General features: G+C 38.0%; 1 protein-coding gene across 1 annotated transcript in view; it reads right to left on the reverse strand.

Annotated features, from left to right (window-relative positions):
- Nucleotides 1-944: 944 nt before the first annotated feature.
- LOC140245903 (uncharacterized) overlaps nt 945-17,386 on the reverse strand; it is a 57,631-nt gene continuing 41,189 nt past the window's right edge. The window contains exons 3-4 of the mRNA XM_072325380.1: nt 1,962-2,065; nt 945-1,236 (exon numbers count right to left, since the gene is read on the reverse strand). Of these exons, the coding sequence (XP_072181481.1) occupies nt 1,095-1,236; nt 1,962-2,065 (246 nt within the window). The 3' untranslated portion in view covers nt 945-1,094. The remainder of the gene's footprint in view (nt 1,237-1,961; nt 2,066-17,386) is intronic.

The raw sequence follows: 17,386 nt of genomic DNA on the forward strand, positions 1-17,386 counted from the left end.
AGTATTTGCCAAACAGAGATACGCCGATAACATGCTTACTTTAAAGATCTGGTTCCGAAAAGTTGGTTGTATGTCATGTCAAATTCTCAAAGATGATGCTTAGTTGAAGAAGTTGAGAGAGTCATGCGCTGACCCACTTCTTCCTTTGTAGGAAATAAACTTAGAGCGAATAATTGATAGCCATAAGGTTTTCCGTCTCATGAATCAAAGAAATAAGAATATGAGTTGTTTTTTTCTTTTTATTTGAAGGGGGGGGGGAGAGAATGGCAGGTCTCCCAAAAAAAAAAGTTAAAGGGAACCCAAACCCAAAGAGCAATGTGGATTGAGTGGTAAAAGCAGCAACATTAGTAGAACACATCCAGTGAAAGCTTGAGGAAAATCAAACAATTGATGCAAAAGTTATGAAATTTTAAAGGGGAAGGCTAGTAACTGATCAGTGGGAATCAGTGGAAATGCTGGGAGATGATTGTTCCAATCCTTATGGGATTCATTCAAGAGTTCATTGTATATCTATTGTTGTGTGAAAATGATTTGCTTCAGAATGGTCTCATATTCAAGTAATGTGCAGTTTAATGCTTCCAGGTTAGCGTCCCTGGTCAGTGACGGAGCATTAATCTGCACATTACTTGAATATGAGACCGTTCTGAAGCAAATCATTTTCACACAACAACAGATATACAATGAACTCTTGAATGAATCCAATAAGGATTGGAACAATCATCTCCCAGCATTTCCACTGATTCCCACTGATCAGTTACTAGCCTTCCCCTTTAAAGTATACGTCAAAACCTCTAGTAGTCTCCTCATCCAGCGGTTCCAACACCAAACCTTTAAAAATTCATAATTTTTGCATCAATTGCCCGATTTTCCTAAAACTTTCAGTGATGTGTTCTACTAATGTTGCTGCTTCTCTCAATCCTGATTGCTCTTTGGGTTTGGGTTCCCTTACCAGTCAGCATAAAACAAAGGAAAGTGGGAGAGAAATAAACGAATTATACAGACAAATATCTAGACGGAAAGAGATTCACAAACCCGTTGCTATCAAATTTCCCTTTACCAGACTCTATTACTCCCAAAGCCGCTATTAATTGGGTCTAGGTATTGCAAGCAGTCCCACTGATGCAGCATGAACCATTTAGACAGTGCCCACACAGATGGCACAAATGAGGAGGACCTCTTCTCACACGGTTCCCAACTGAGTTCCCTCCTCCCTCTCCGTAGTGTCGCTCTTCCATTCTATTAAGTATATGGAAAAACAAAGAGCCACTTTAGTTATGTTTGTAAAGACATATAATTCATGTGTATACTTTGAGATGCGTTTGAATATACGCATCTTGTATATACATACTTATATTTATTTACGTATGTTTATTTCATGCCTCTACATGCACTAATATGTGTTTTTGGGCACCACGTTCATAAAATTTCTTCTTCTTTTTTTCAGTGTAAAAAAAGAATAAAGAAACGTATAGACGATGAAATCAGTTAATATTTTGTAGATGATGAAATAACATAAGAAATTTGCAGGTATCATAAAGTGCTCTAAGTACCAAATATTTCTATGAATTATAAAGGAAGAAGACAGAAATTATATAATTCAACAAAATATTAAGATAATAGTAAAGCATAATGTTAAATGTATGAAATAACGCAGGTATGATAACTGACAATTAAAGTCACGTAAAGTGTAACATATTCAATATTCAATTGAGGCATAATTAGTTGAATGATTGTCCATGACAGATATTCATGAACAAAACATATTACACGGAGCTGTTCAAAAACAATCATTCACATGCATTAAACATCAAGGCGATGTAAGAATACAAGTGTCAACTAACCTGATAATAAACTGTTTAAACACGAAAGTACAGTGTAATTCCCAATGTGCTGGACATGTTTTACCCAGACATGAAAAAGAAGAGTTAATTTGTTGTTTTAGTTATACTTCTCTGTCTCACCTATCCAGTGCTTCGATGGTGATGCGCCGAAACTCTTCCTCTGTCATACTCATGACATAGAAAAGTTCACAGTATTTGCAGCCTTGCGACCCAATTTTGTAAACCTGTCAACAAATAATTTATATCACATAAGATTGTACTTAGTTTTCTGCTCATTGTGCACAAATATTTCAGCAGTGATTATTTTTCATTAGTTTGATGAATGGACACGTCTATATAATCCTAAAACTTTTTTTTTGCAGCTACAGGACATTCCTAACCTTCTAATAAAAATGTAGAAGACCAGCTCTTAACATAGAAACAGGAATACTTTTGGCCCTGAGCCCAAAGTGAGAGAGCAGCATGAACATGTATAATCGTGCTATCAAATTACAGCTCAATTGATGAATCAATAAGTATGCGTAAAATGAACCATCCCCAGACAATCTTAGAAAATAGAACAGCAACTTTATTTGAACTTTGTTATTTGAACTGAAGTAATTTATAAACTACAAATATTTTACTTTGGTGCTGCCTTGTTATTTACAGCCTCAATTCATTTTGATAAACGTTTAAAATAGCAATTTGCAAGCCGCACGGTTGTGCATTCTTAAAGCGTGATAAATATGATAAAGCAGTGACGGATCCAGGGAGTGCATCCCCTTTTAAATTGTCTTAAAATAAAAGAAATAAAATGAATAAAAAAAATGAAAGGGTCGCGTGCGCGTAGTGGCAACACAAAATTGCGTTGAAGCCTTTTTTTTTTTTTGTATGCATGCCAGCCGATGAAACCCAGAAGTGACACCAGAAATATCTTTTCCTTTTGCCCCCCCCCCCTCACGGAATTCCTGGATCCGCCAATGTAAAGATTTAAATCTCGATGGAATTAGAAAGTATTTTTATCATTATATCGTTATCTCAATATACACGCAGCGACCCTCGAAGATTATATATGTTATAATATTTGATAATCCAAAGAATTGCATAGGATTAAAATACTTCATGCAAATGGAATTGAAGAAACAAAACAAACGAGACATGAAACTCGTCACACTGACGAGTTAGGTGATACGCCTGGGGTCATCAGATGTCGGTCATCTGTGATCGACAAAGAAAAGAATGTGATATAGGCACCTTGAAGTTGTATTGAGCGTGCATGCAAAACGGTTTCTCTAACCACTCGGCCACGGGATATCCACGGAAACGGTAAGGCCGAAAAAAAAAATGTATAGATATTACAGGGGGAAAAAGTCAATGCCCACTCAACAATCGTGGCCGCGTGAACATGTATTGCATTGCTAGAAGGAAATGCGGCCTTGTAACGACTGAGGGGTCGCTGTGCCATTTCTGGCAATTTCGGAAAAATACGTCCCGCAGACATAAAACCTATAATCGGCTGATTTTGATACCTTGCCTTTAATCACAATTTTCAGTGTGATGACGTCATCAAAGTACAAAACAATGACATGGACTTGAAAGACAATTGCTCAAAGTACAACACCTCCGTTGTCGTCATTACATACTATTTGACAGAGTCAGGATGCAACATTCTGCAGCAGTCGAAGCAATGTGGTCTCCAACACAAAACAGAGGGATATTGTGTGTGTGTGTGTGTGTCTGTGTGTGTGTATAGGTGCGTTTATATACGAATGTGATTTCTACATGGACGATATATGTAATACAAAATTGAAGAAAAAAAAAGTAAAAAAGCTAGGTATTTTGTTTCGTGATCTTGTGGGGTTCGAACCCGCACGTGTGCAACCTCACGTCTCTGAGACGTCGCCTTTAACCACTCGGCCATACGTCTCGACGAGAAAAAAAAGAGGAACGTAAACTTATGTATGTGAAAGATGAATCAGGAATCGTTTTGTCCACATTCCATTCTCATTTTCAGTTTTAAACTGCAAAATTGTCAAACTAATAAGGAGATTTCAAAGAATAACATGCATGATTACTGCAGCTTATTGTCTCAGTTACCACACACTTAAGTTACAGAGGAAATGGAGCAAAATCATCTGAGATAAAGGTGCTTAAACGTTGTCAAGTTAATGCACATAAAAAAAAAAAAATCACCTCCCATAGAGATAACACGTAAACTTGTCTGATTTTGAGTCTTTACCTTTAATAACAATTTGAAGTATGATGGTAAGTCTTCTTGAACCAAGAGTGTGGAACGCAAGCTTCTACGTGAAAGATGAATCATGACGATCACCCGTGACCGACACATCTTCAAAGGGATCAGTTATTAGAAGTGGAAGCCCTCGTGCCAAGCATATTGTCTCAGCAATTCCAAAGCAATGATACCCTTACATTTATGCATACCATAATTTCCCTCTGAAATCAATGGTAGGTATATTCATGTACAATTGCTTGCCTTGTCCATAAACTTTGCTTTACAAACTTTCAGTGAAACGTGTCATAACATAATTCTGTAACTCCATTAGCAGGGATTGACTTCATAAAGAAAGATATATCAAATTGAACGCTTAGCGGGTATAACTAAGGGGGATTTTAGCCTGATGCTCTGTTCTTCACTACTCAGATACCAACAACACTCATTACCTACGGCTACGTATAGAGAAACAGCCATGACGAAAATAAGTTATTCCTTTTCTTTGGCAGATAGACACACAACCCCTTTAAACCACACTATAATTGACATGGAGGGACATGAAAAAGTTCATTACTACTACTGAACAGTGATGCCTTCTACTCATGTGGCACAAGATACCTCTATAGCAACATAAAACCTGTCTACAACTCCGTTATTGCGTCAAACAATAACATCCTGGAATTTCAAAGAGATGAGCGAGACGCCATACACCTGGCCTAGAGTTAATTCATTCAGTTGCCATTCCTGCTCCAGTTGAGTTATGCAAATTATTTTCCGACCTGTCTTGTGACAATATAACAGGAACAAACGTAGAGAAAAGGAAAGGGAAAAGGAAAGGTGGCAAGCGGAGCACTGTACCAAGGGCAATTTAAACAATACGTATGATAAATGAAGCAAATCCAACCTAGAGCCTCCGACAAAAAAAAAGAGGAACTTGAGCGACTGTGTGTCGTGGGGTAGTATAATTGATAAGATAATACGATAAATGACATCGATCGGAATAAAGCTGAACTGCCAAAAGAAACACAAAGAAAGAGAGAGAAAAAAATGATAGCGTCCTGCGGGTCTCGAACATCTCGTCCTAAGGTAGTGCATAATGACCATGCAGCGCGCTAAGTGACTATAAAGCCACACGGCTGTACCGAAGATTGGATGTGAAATTTATCTTTAATCTTTTTTTATTTATATATATATATATATATATATATTTATCTTAAATATTTATACCATATACAACATGAAAAAGTTCATTACTACTACTAAACAGTGATGCTTTCCATTCATGTGGCACAAGATACCTCTATAACAACATATAACCTGTCTACAACTTCGTTATTGGGTCAAACAATAACAACCTGGAATTTCAAAGAGATGAGCGAGACGCCATACACCTGGACTAGAGTTAATCAATTCAGCTCCCATTCCTGCAAGTTATTTAAACATACATGTTCCTACCTATCCTGTTACAGTATAACAATAACCAATGAAGAGAAAAGGAAAGAGCAAACGAAAGGTGGCAAGCGGGACACTGTAACAAGGGGCAATTTACAACATTAAGTGTGACAAAATTAATGAAGCAAACCCAATCTCCAAACTCCAATACAAAACAAGGGAAATAGAGCAGCCGTGTTCACGGGTTACGTACACTTGATAAAGTAATACGATAAATGACATCGGAGTAAAGCTGAACTGCCGAAAAAAAAAAGAGAAAAAAAAAAGAAAGAACGGATAAAAGTCCTGCGGGAGTCGAACCTCTCGCCTTCCGCTATGGCGTTATGAACAACCAGCGCGCTAACCGATTATGCCACATGGCTGTCCTGAAGATCGAGTGCGAAACTTAAATCTAAATACTATCGTGACAGTGTTGACTTGTGATGGCGCTATTCAACTTCCCACAAGTGGCAGCGTGGATTCGATCAATATACAGTTGCAAAGAAAAATTGGGAATCGTTCCGTACAGATTGCATTCTCATTTTCAGTTTTAAATTGCAAAATTGTCAACCTGATGAGGAGATTTGAAAACATAAAATGCATGATTACTAAAGCTTGTTGTCTCAGCTACAACATATTTATGTTTCAGAGGAAATGGAGTAAAATCAGATGAGGTAAAGGTGCTTAAACGTTGTCAAGTCAATGCATGGTTTTAAAAAAAATCACCTCCCATAGACATAACACGTAAACTTGTCTGATTTTGAGTCTTTACCTTTAATCACAATTTCTAGTATGATGACGTCATCATATTTCAAAACCATCACATGGCCTTGAAAGGCAAATGTTCAAAGTGCAACATATCTGAATTTGGGGTAATATTGAGCTTAAACAACAGAGATACGAGCAAATGAATGTCAGAAACAGTACCTCAAAAAAATCAATTCCACTTTTTTGATTTAAAATGACGATATGATGACGTCATCCCGTATTCCTGGCAATACTGATACTTGGAATGTTACTTACAATTCATATACTTTTGTAATATGCAATAGAAATATAGGGTCAACGGACGATTTAAAGAGCTATGGCGAAATAAACAAAGACATGTTTTTTCACTATATTTGCAGAAAGACGCGCACGCGGAATTTCAACTTTGACGCCAGTGCATTCCTTTGTTATAGGTCGTAATCGATCGGAAATCAGTGGATATTATTACTCAAAGTATCAGGAATCCAAATCAGTCAAAAAAATTGCATTTTCATGTTGCTTACGGGCTCTGCGCGCGAAATTGCGCGGACGGACGCGCACGCGAGAAAATGTTTGAAACGCTTAAAATTGTCTGAAACTTCGAGATTTCCCATTGGGAAGTCGTTTTGAGCCTTTTAAAATTTTGACGCGCGCTTACGCGCGCGTAATGATGACCTGTGTAACTAGCGTTAAAAAGTAAGATAGAGCGTGACCTGAACTTCATGTCCACCGAAAATGATACAGAAATGACATCTAGTTATGAAGTTATGATCGATCATGTGACAAGGTCCGAAAATCACAAAATGGCGCCTAGATGACGTCATAGATATGTAACTGTCATGAAAACCTTATTGTGGCTAGATTTTGTCATGAGACATGTTGACTGAAAATGTCATGTTATTTCGTAATGTCATTCTTGAGATATTGACGACACAAAATTGTCCAGAAAGAAAGAAGAATAAAAAACGAGATATGAAACTCGTCACACTAAGGACGAGTTAGGTGATACGCTTGGGGTCATCAGATGTCGGTCATCCGTGATCGACAAAGAAAAGAATGTGATATAGGCACCTTGAAATTATTCAGCGTGCATGCAAATCCGTTTCTCTAACCACTCGGCCACGGGACATCCACGGAAATGGTTAGGCAAAAAAAAATGTATAGATATTACAGGGGGAAAAAGTCAATGCCCACTCAACAAACGGGGCCGCGTGAACATGTATTGCATTGCTAGACGGAAATGCGGCCTTGTAACTACTGATGTCGCTATGCCATTTCTGGCGACTTGGGGAAAATACGTGCCGTAGACATAAAACCTATAATCGGCTGGTTTTGATACCTTGCCTTTAATCACAATTTTCAGTGTGATGACGTCATCAAAGTACGAAACAATAAGCCAGTTCGGGGTTCCACTTTGAGCATGAGCAGAAAAAGGTCATCTGTACCAGCAGAGCATGGTGGTTTTTAAATTCACTGAGATAAGCATCTGTAATGTAATGATTATTCAACTGATCCCTATAAGTGGTGCTTGCCAGCACATCCACATGACAGCAAAAGCGGTGTCTGACAATATCAATAGAAAGAGATTGCTAATACATTCAATGCAAAATAATGAAATGGATGCTTTCCAAAATGTCAATGGAAGGATCATTCTGGTCACCTGGTCTATGCAAGTTCATCCTTTGTTTGAACATGACTGATGAATTCCATAAATTGTTACGTTGGGCAAGCTCATGCCTTCTGTCGCTTGAAACTAGTGGAGTGCCTAATCAACTGAGAAAGAAGAAAGGTCATTTGTACCCATGTGCCCATGAGCTAACCCCGAACTGGCTTATTGACATGGTCTTGAAAGACAATTTTTCAAAGTACAACACCTCCGTCGTCGTCATTACATACTATGATCGGTTTGACAAAGTCAGCCTGCAAAAGTTTGCAGCAGTCGAAGCAATGTGGTCTCCAACACAAAAAAGAGGGATATTGTGTGTGTGTGTGTGTGTGTGTGTGTGTGTATAGGTGCGTTTATATACGAACTTGACTTCTACATGGACGAATATGTAATACACCATTGAAGAAAAAAAAAAGTAAAATAGCAAAGTATTTTGTTTCGTGATCTTGTGGGGTTCGAACCCGCACGTATGCAACCTCACTTCTCTGAGACGTCGCCTTTAATCACTCGGCCATACGTCTCGACGAGAAAATATGACGAACGTAAACTTATGTGTGTGAAAGATGAATCAGGAATCGTTTCGTCCACATTCCATTCTCATTTTCAGTTTTAAACTGCAAAATTGTCAACCTGATGAGGAGATTTCAAAGAATAAAATGCATGATTACTGCAGCTTATTGTCTCAGCTACAACATACTTTAGTTTCAGAGGAAACGAAGCAAAATCAGCTGAGATAAAGGTGCTTAAACGTTGTCAAGTCAATGCATGGTTTAAAAGAAAAATCACCTCCCATAGACATAACACGTAAACTTGTCCGATTTTGCGTCTTTACCTCTAATCACAATTTTCAGTGTGATGACGTCATCAAAGTACAAAACAATGACATGGTCTTGAAAGACAATTGTTCAAAGTACAACACCTCCGTAGTCGTCAGTACTTATACTATAATCGGTTTGATAAAGTCAGCCTGCAAAATTTTGCAGCAATCGAAGCAATGTGGTCTCCAACACAAGAAAGAGGGATATTGTGTGTGTGTGTGTATAGGTGCGTTTCTATACGAACGTGATTTCTACATGGACGAATATGTAATACACCACTGAAGAAAAAAAAAAAGTAAAATGGCTAAGTATTTTGTTTCGTGATCTTGTGGGGTTCGAACCCGCATGTGTCATGGTATACCCTACTGTAAAGTCATGTAATGTCGTTGTGTTTCTACTGTCTTGTTCTCTCCTGTCTTTGTAAAAAAAAAAAAAAAAAAAAAGTTTAATGTATTCACAAGAATCCTTTTGAGTGGTTCACAATTTACAAGCATGCTTTTCAGTGAACCTCTCAGTTCTTTCTTTTTTTTTTTATCCTCCAAACATAACTTTGTATTTTGCCGGTATGCATGTATAATTTCGTATTTGTTAACCATTATCTACCATGTAAAGTCGAATACATGCCTATGTTATATCTTCTGATACATTTCGTGTTATGTTTGACGAAAAAGAAAGAAGGAATGAAATAAATGAAATGAAAATGAAAATGAATGAATGAATGAATGTGTGCAACCTCACGTCTCTGAGACGTCGCCTTTAACCACTCGGCCATACGTCTCGACGAGAAAATATGAGGAACGTAAACTTATGTATGTGAAAGATGAATCAGGAATCGTTTCGTCCACCTTCCATTCTCATTTTCAGTTTTAAGCTGCAAAATTGTCAATCTGATGAGAAGATTTGAAAAAAAAATAAAATGTATGATTACTGCAGCTTATTGTCTCAGCTACAACATACTTAAGTTTCAGAGGAAATGAAGCAAAATCAAGTGAGGTAAAAGTGCTTGAGCGTTATCGTCTATGCATGGTTAAAAAAAAAAAAATCCCCCCATAGACATAACACATAATCTTCGCTGATTTTGATATCTTGCCTTTAATCACAACTTCTAGTATGATGACGTCATCAAATTAGAAAACATCGACATGGACTTGATAGACAATTGTTCAAAGTATAACATATTCAACGTATGTCGTCAGTTTGGTATTGACTGGACGATCAAACACAGGAACATGAGGCAGCGATTAGTAATCTTCGCTGATTTTGATATCTTGCCTTTAATCACAACTTCTAGTATGATGACGTCATCAAATTAGAAAACATCGACATGAACTTGATAGACAATTGAAGGGGTCGATGCAATATAGTGCTAACCCACACAATGTTCATTTTGAGATAATCGCTGTTGAATGTTTGGAAAGTCCATACATTGTATATTGATAAAACATGAATGCATGCATTTTTTACCATCTTATTGGTTGAATTCAAATATGATATTTTCACGGAGGTTAGAGTGAAGGATAAGGATTATGAAAATGCTTAATCGTGTCATTAATTCCCAATCAATGACATCCCTACTATAGGCATATCATAATTTCTCATCTAAAATCAATGGTCTATAGGATTCATGCACCATTACTTGTATAGTGCATAAACTTTGCTTTTTAAGCTTTGAGTGAAACGTGTCATAGCATAATTCTGTAATTCCATCAGCAGTGATTGACATAATGAAGAAGAAATATATATCACATTGAACGCTTAGAACCTAACGGGGGGGGGGGGGGTATTATAGCATGATACTCGGTTTTTTACTGCCCAGCTAGATGCCAACAACATCCATCACTCACGGCTACGCATAGAGAAACAGCCATGGCGAAAATAAAACTTTGCTTTCTCATAGGCACAATGACACAGAACCCCGTCAAACACACTTTTCTTGGCAGGGATGGACATGAAAAAGTTCATTACTAATACTAAACAGCGTATGCATTCCATTCATGTGGAGCTAGATACCTCTATAGCAACATAAAGCCTGTCTTCAACTCCGTTGATAGAACAATGACAACCTGAAATTTCAAAGAGATGAGCGAGACGCTATATACACCTGGCCTAGAGTTAATTTATTCAGTTCTCATTCCTACTTCAAGTTGGGTTATGTTATTGTAATCATTCCCATCTGCAGTATAACAAAACCAAAGTGAGGGAAAAGGGGAGAGAAAAACGAGAGGTGGCAAAAGGAAAACTGCATGCACAACTGCAATCCATAGCATTGCGTGTGACAAGTGAAACAAATGTTTTAGTTGTTATAGCAGTGTTTTATGAGCATAAACAGACAAATAGACAGACAATGTCAAATTTAAAAACCATCAATTTAATGTCAGAGAAGATGGTAAACAAGATGCATTGAAACCGTAACTAAATCGAACATATTCAGATATAACATTCTTGAATTAAAAACAAGATAAAGAAAAATAATGTCCACGTCAGGATTAAAAAAAAAAAAAAACGCCGCACGAACATGCATTATATTCTTGATGCAAAGTTCCAAGGATTGTCTCATTAATTTAAAAGCAATGATTCCCTTACCACCACCAGCACCACACCACAATGACGTCTCTAAAATCAATGGTAGCACATATCATTGTATCTTGCATTGAATTAGCTCCCTTTTCCTAAACTACCAGTGAAACGTGCCATATTATATGGTGTAATTCGATCAGTAGTGATTGACTTTAAAGAAGAAAGATAATGCAACAAATTGAATGCTTACCACATTGCTTACAGGGCTATTCCAGTTTGGTACTGATCTGTTCTATTCTCCCAGATGCCAACAACACATATCACCTATGGCTAAACTAGTGAAACAGCCATGACGAAAATAAACGACAGAGAACCCTGTCAAAATCACTACACTAATTGGAAAGGTATTGCCCGAAATTCCTCATATAATATGAAGCAATATCAAGTCACTTCCTTCCCTGCCTGTCTTTAACTCCGTTTTTGTCAAACAATAACAACCTGGAATTCTAAACAGATAAGCGAGACGCCATACACCTGGACTAGAGTTAATTAATTCAGTTCCCATTCCTGTTAGTTATGTAAACGTACACGTTCCTAAATATCCTGCTACAGTATAACAAGAACAAAATCTAAATGAAGAGAAAAGGAAAGAGAAAAAGAATGGTAGCAAGCGTGGCACTGTTTCAAGGGGCAATTTACAACATTACGCGTGACAAAATTAATGAAGCAAACCCAACCTTCAAACTCCAATACAAAACAAGGGAAATAGAGTAGCTGTGTTCATGACATCAGAGTGAAGCTGAACTGCTGAAAAAAAGAAAAGAAAAAAGAAATAAAAGGAAAAAGTCCTGCGGGACTCGATTAACTTCTCTCCTTCCGGTCGGGCATTATAAACACGCAGCGTGCTAAGCGATTCTGCCACACGGAAGATCCGAAGATACTGTGCGAAACTTAAATCTATCTATGTATGCTATACACAACACAAATTTACATTGATATTCAGTTTTTTGGCGATATACGTCAAGTGACTGATAGCGCTGTTCAACTTCCCACGAGTGGCCGCGTGGATTCGATCAATATACAGTTACAAAGATAAATCGGGAATCGTTTCGACCAGATTCCATTCTCATTTTCAGTGATCGACAACGAAAATAATGTTAAGTAGCGACTTGAAGTATAATATAATATTGAGAAATATTCGTGAAGTCCAATTCTTTATGCAGTCCTACATAATTCAGATGAAATTGTTTCTGTCATGCAACCAATTGAAAATTTCGTGTGGTGTCGGCGTGTCCAAGTAAGTTGATTGGAAAGGATATGTGAATGAATATTTACCAATAGGTCTTTATATTGTAAAAAAAAAAATCAAACATGGCCATGCGGTCTTTTAAGAGCCATCTTCACTTTAACATTTGTAATTTCAAGTCCAAGTTGCCAGTCAAAGCAATGTGGTCTCCAACACAAAACAAAGGGATATTGTGTGTGTGTGTGTGTGTGTGTGTGTGTGTGTGTCTGTGTGTACGTTTACATCAAAACGTGATTTCTACATGGACGAAGGTGAATACTCCATAAAAGAAAAAAAGCAAAAGATGTAAGTATTTTGTTTCGTGTTCTTATGGGGTTCGAACCCGTACGTGTGCAACCTCACGTATCTTGTGACGTCGCCTTTATCCTCTCGGCCATACGTCTCGACGAGAAAATATGAGGAATGTAAACTTATGTATGTGAAAGATGAATCAGGAATCGTTTCGTCCACATTCCATTCGCATTTTCAGTTTTTAGCTGCAAAATTATCAACCTGATGAGGAGATTTGAAAAAATAAAATGCATGATTACTGCAGCTTATTGTCTGAGCTACCACATACTTAAGTTTCAGAGGAAATGGAGCAAAATCAGCTGAAATAAAGGTGGTGAAACGTTGTCAAGTCAATGCATGGTTTAAAAAAAAAATCACCTCCCTTAGACATAACACGTCAACTTGTCTGATTTTGAGTCTTTACCTTTAATCACAATTTGAAGTGTGATGGTAAGTCTTCTCGAACTAAGAGTGTGGAACGGAAGCTTCTACGTGAAAGATGAATCACGACGATCACCCGTGACCGACACATCTTTAAAGGGATCAGTTATTAGAGGTGGAAGACCTCGTGCCAAGATATTGTTTCAGCAATTCCAAAGCAATGATACCCTTACATTTAGGTATACCATAATTTCCCTCTGAAATCATTGGTATTATTCATGTACAATTGCTTGCCTTGTCCATAAACTTTGCTTTATAAACTTTCAGTGAAAGGTGTTATAACATAATTCTGTAACGCCATTAGCAGTGATTGACTACATAAATAAAGATATATCAAATTGAACGCTTAGCGCGTATAAAAGGGGGATTTTAGCCTGATGTTGTGTTATTCACTGCTCAGATACCAACAACACTCATCACCTACGGTTACGTATAGAGAAATAGCCATGGCGAAAATAAGGTTTTCCTTTTCTTTGGCAGATAGACACACAACCCCTTTGAACACACTATAATTGACATGGAGGGACATGAAAAAGTTCATTACTACTACTAAACAGTGATGCCTTCTACTCATGTGGCACAAGATACCTCTATAGCAGCATAAAACCTGTCTACAATTCCGTTATTGGGTCAAACAATAGCAACCTGGAATTTCAAAGAGACGAGCGAGACGCCATACACCTGTCCTAGAGTTAATTTATTCAGTTGCCATTTCTGCTCCAGTTGAGTTATGTAAATTATTTTCCGACCTGTCTTGTGCAGTGTAACAGGAACAAACGTAGAGAAAAGGAAAGAGAAAACGAAAGGTGGCAAGCGGGGCACTGTATATCAAGGGCAATTTACAACATTACGTATGATAGATGAAGCAAATCCAACCTCCAGCCTCCGACAAAAAAAAAAGGGAACTTGAGTGACTGTGTGTCGTGGGGTAATGACATCGGAATGAGGCTGAACTGCCAAAAGAAAAACAAAGAAAGAGAGAGAGAGAGAAAAAAAAAATAATAGCGTCCTGCGGGTCCCGAACATCTCGTCCTAAGGTAGTGCATAATGACCATGCAGCGCGCTAAGCGACTATAAAGCCACACGGCTGTCCCGAAGATTGGATGTGAAATTCATATCTTTATATCATTTACAACATGAAAAAGTTCATTACTACTACTAAACAGTGATGCCTTCCATTCATGTGGCACAAGATACCTCTATAGCAACATAAAACCTGTCTACAACTCCGTTATTGGGTCAAACAATAACAACCTGGAATTTCAAAGAGATGAGCGAGACGCCATACACCTGGACTAGAGTTAATCAATTCAGCTCCCATTCCTGCCAGTTATCTAAACGTACATGTTCCTACCTATCCTGTTACAATATTACAAGAACCAATGAAGAGAAAAGGAAAGAGCAAACGAAAGGTGGCAAGCGGGACACTGTAACAAGGGGCAATTTACAACATTAAGTGTGACAAAATTAATGAAGCAAACCCAATCTCCAAACTCCAATACAAAACGAGGGAAATAGAGCAGCCGTGTTCACGGGTTACGTATACTTGGTAAAATAATACGATAAATGACATCGGAGTAAAGCTGAATTGCCGGAAAAAAAAAAAAGAAAGAGAAAACTTCCGCGGGAGTCGAACTTCTCGCCTTCCGGTATGGCGTTATGAACACCCAGCGCGCTAAGCGATTACGCCATATGGCTGTCCTGGAGATTCTATGCGAAACTTAAATGTATGATTATACTGTCGTGACAGTGCTGACTGAGATGGCGCTATTCAACTTCCCACAAGTGGCCGCGTGGATTCGACCAATATACAGTTGCAAAGAACAATCGGGAATCATTCCGTACAGATTGCATTCTCATTTTCAGTTTTTAACTACAAAATTGTCGACCTGATGAGGAGATTTGAAAATATAAAATGCATGATGACTGCAGCTTATTGTCTCAGCTACAACATATTTATGTTTCAGAGGAAATGGAGCAAAATCAGATGAGGTAAAGGTGCTTAAACGTTGTCAAGTCAATGCATGGTTTGAAAAAAAATCACCTTCCATAGACATAACACGTAAACTTGTCTGATTTTGAGTCTTTACCTTTAATCACAATTTCTAGTATGATGACGTCATCATATATCAAAACCATCACATGGACTTGAGAGGCAAATGTTCAAAGTACAACATATCTGAATTTGGGATAATATTGAGCTTAAACAACAGAGATACGAGCAAATGAATGTCAGAAACAGTACCTCAAAAAAATCAATTCCACTTTTTTTATATAAAATGACGATTTGATGACGTCATCGCGTTTCTCTGGCAATATTGATACTTGGAATGTTATTTACAATTCATATGCTTTTGTAATATGCAATAGAAATATAGGGTCAACGGACGATTTAAAGAGCTATGACGAAATAAACAAAGACATGTTTTTTCACTATATTTGCAGAAAGACGCGCGTGCGGAATTTCAACTTTGACGCCTGTGCATTCCTTTGTTATGGGTCGAAATCGATCGGAAATCAATGGATACTGTTACTCAAAGTATCAGGAATCCAAATCAGTCAAAAAAATTGCATTTCCATGTTTCTTAAGCGCTCTGCGCGCGAAATTGCGCGGACGGACGCGCACGCGAGAAAATGTTTGAAACGCTTATAATTGTCTGAAACTTCGAGATTTCCCATTGGGAAGTCGTTTTGAGCCTTTTAAAATTTTGACGCGCGCTTACGCGCGCCTAATGATGACCTGGGTAACTAGCGTTAGAAAGTAAGATAGAGCGTGACCTGAACTTTATGTCCAGCGAAAATGATACAGAAATGACATCTAGTTATGAAGTTATGATTGATCATGTGACAAGGTCCGAAACTCACAAAATGGCGCCTAGATGACGTCATAGATATGTTACTGTCATGAAAACCTTATTGTAGCTAGATATTGTTATGAGACATGTTGACTGAAAATGTCATGTCATTCCGTGATGTCATTGTTGAGATATTGACGACACAAAATGTGGCAGAAAGAAAGAAGAATAAAAAACGAGATATGAAACTCGTCACACTAAGGACGAGTTAGGTGATACGCTTGGGGTCATCAGATGTCGGTCATCCGTGATCGACAAAGAAAAGAATGTGATATAGGCACCTTGAAATTATTCAGCGTGCATGCAAATCCGTTTCTCTAACCACTCGGCCACGGGACATCCACGGAAATGGTTAGGCAAAAAAAAAATGTATAGATATTACAGGGGGAAAAAGTCAATGCCCACTCAACAAACGGGGCCGCGTGAACATGTATTGCATTGCTAGACGGAAATGCGGCCTTGTAACGACTGATGTCGCTATGCCGTTTCTGGCGACTTGGGAAAAATACGTGCCGTAGACATAAAACCTATAATCGGTTGGTTTTGATACCTTGCCTTTAATCACAATTTTCAGTGTGATGACGTCATCAAAGTACGAAACAATAAGCCAGTTCGGGGTTCCACTTTGAGCATGAGCAGAAAAAGGTCATCTGTACCAGCAGAGCATGGTGGTTTTTAAATTCACTGAGATAAGCATCTGTAATGTAATGATTATTCAACTGATCCCTATAAGTGGTGCTTGCCAGCACATCCACATGACAGCAAAAGCGGTGTCTGACAATATCAATAGAAAGAGATTGTTAATACATTCAATGCAAAATAATGAAATGGATGCTTTCCAAAATGTCAATGGAAGGATCATTCTGGTCACCTGGTCTATGCAAGTTCATCCTTTGTTTGAACATGACTGATGAATTCCATAAATTGTTACGTTGGGCAAGCTCATGCCTTCTGTCGCTTGAAACTAGTGGAGTGCCTAATCAACTGAGAAAGAAGAAAGGTCATTTGTACCCATGTGCCCATGAGCTAACCCCGAACTGGCTTATTGACATGGTCTTGAAAGACAATTTTTCAAAGTACAACACCTCCGTCGTCGTCATTACATACTATGATCGGTTTGACAAAGTCAGCCTGCAAAAGTTTGCAGCAGTCGAAGCAATGTGGTCTCCAACACAAAAAAGAGGGATATTGTGTGTGTGTGTGTGTGTGTGTGTGTATGTGTGTAGGTGCGTTTATATACGAACTTGACTTCTACATGGACGAATATGTAATACACCATTGA

The sequence above is a fragment of the Diadema setosum genome, unplaced genomic scaffold, assembly GCF_964275005.1.
Source record: "Diadema setosum unplaced genomic scaffold, eeDiaSeto1 scaffold_57, whole genome shotgun sequence".
Taxonomy (NCBI): Eukaryota; Metazoa; Echinodermata; class Echinoidea; order Diadematoida; family Diadematidae; genus Diadema; species Diadema setosum.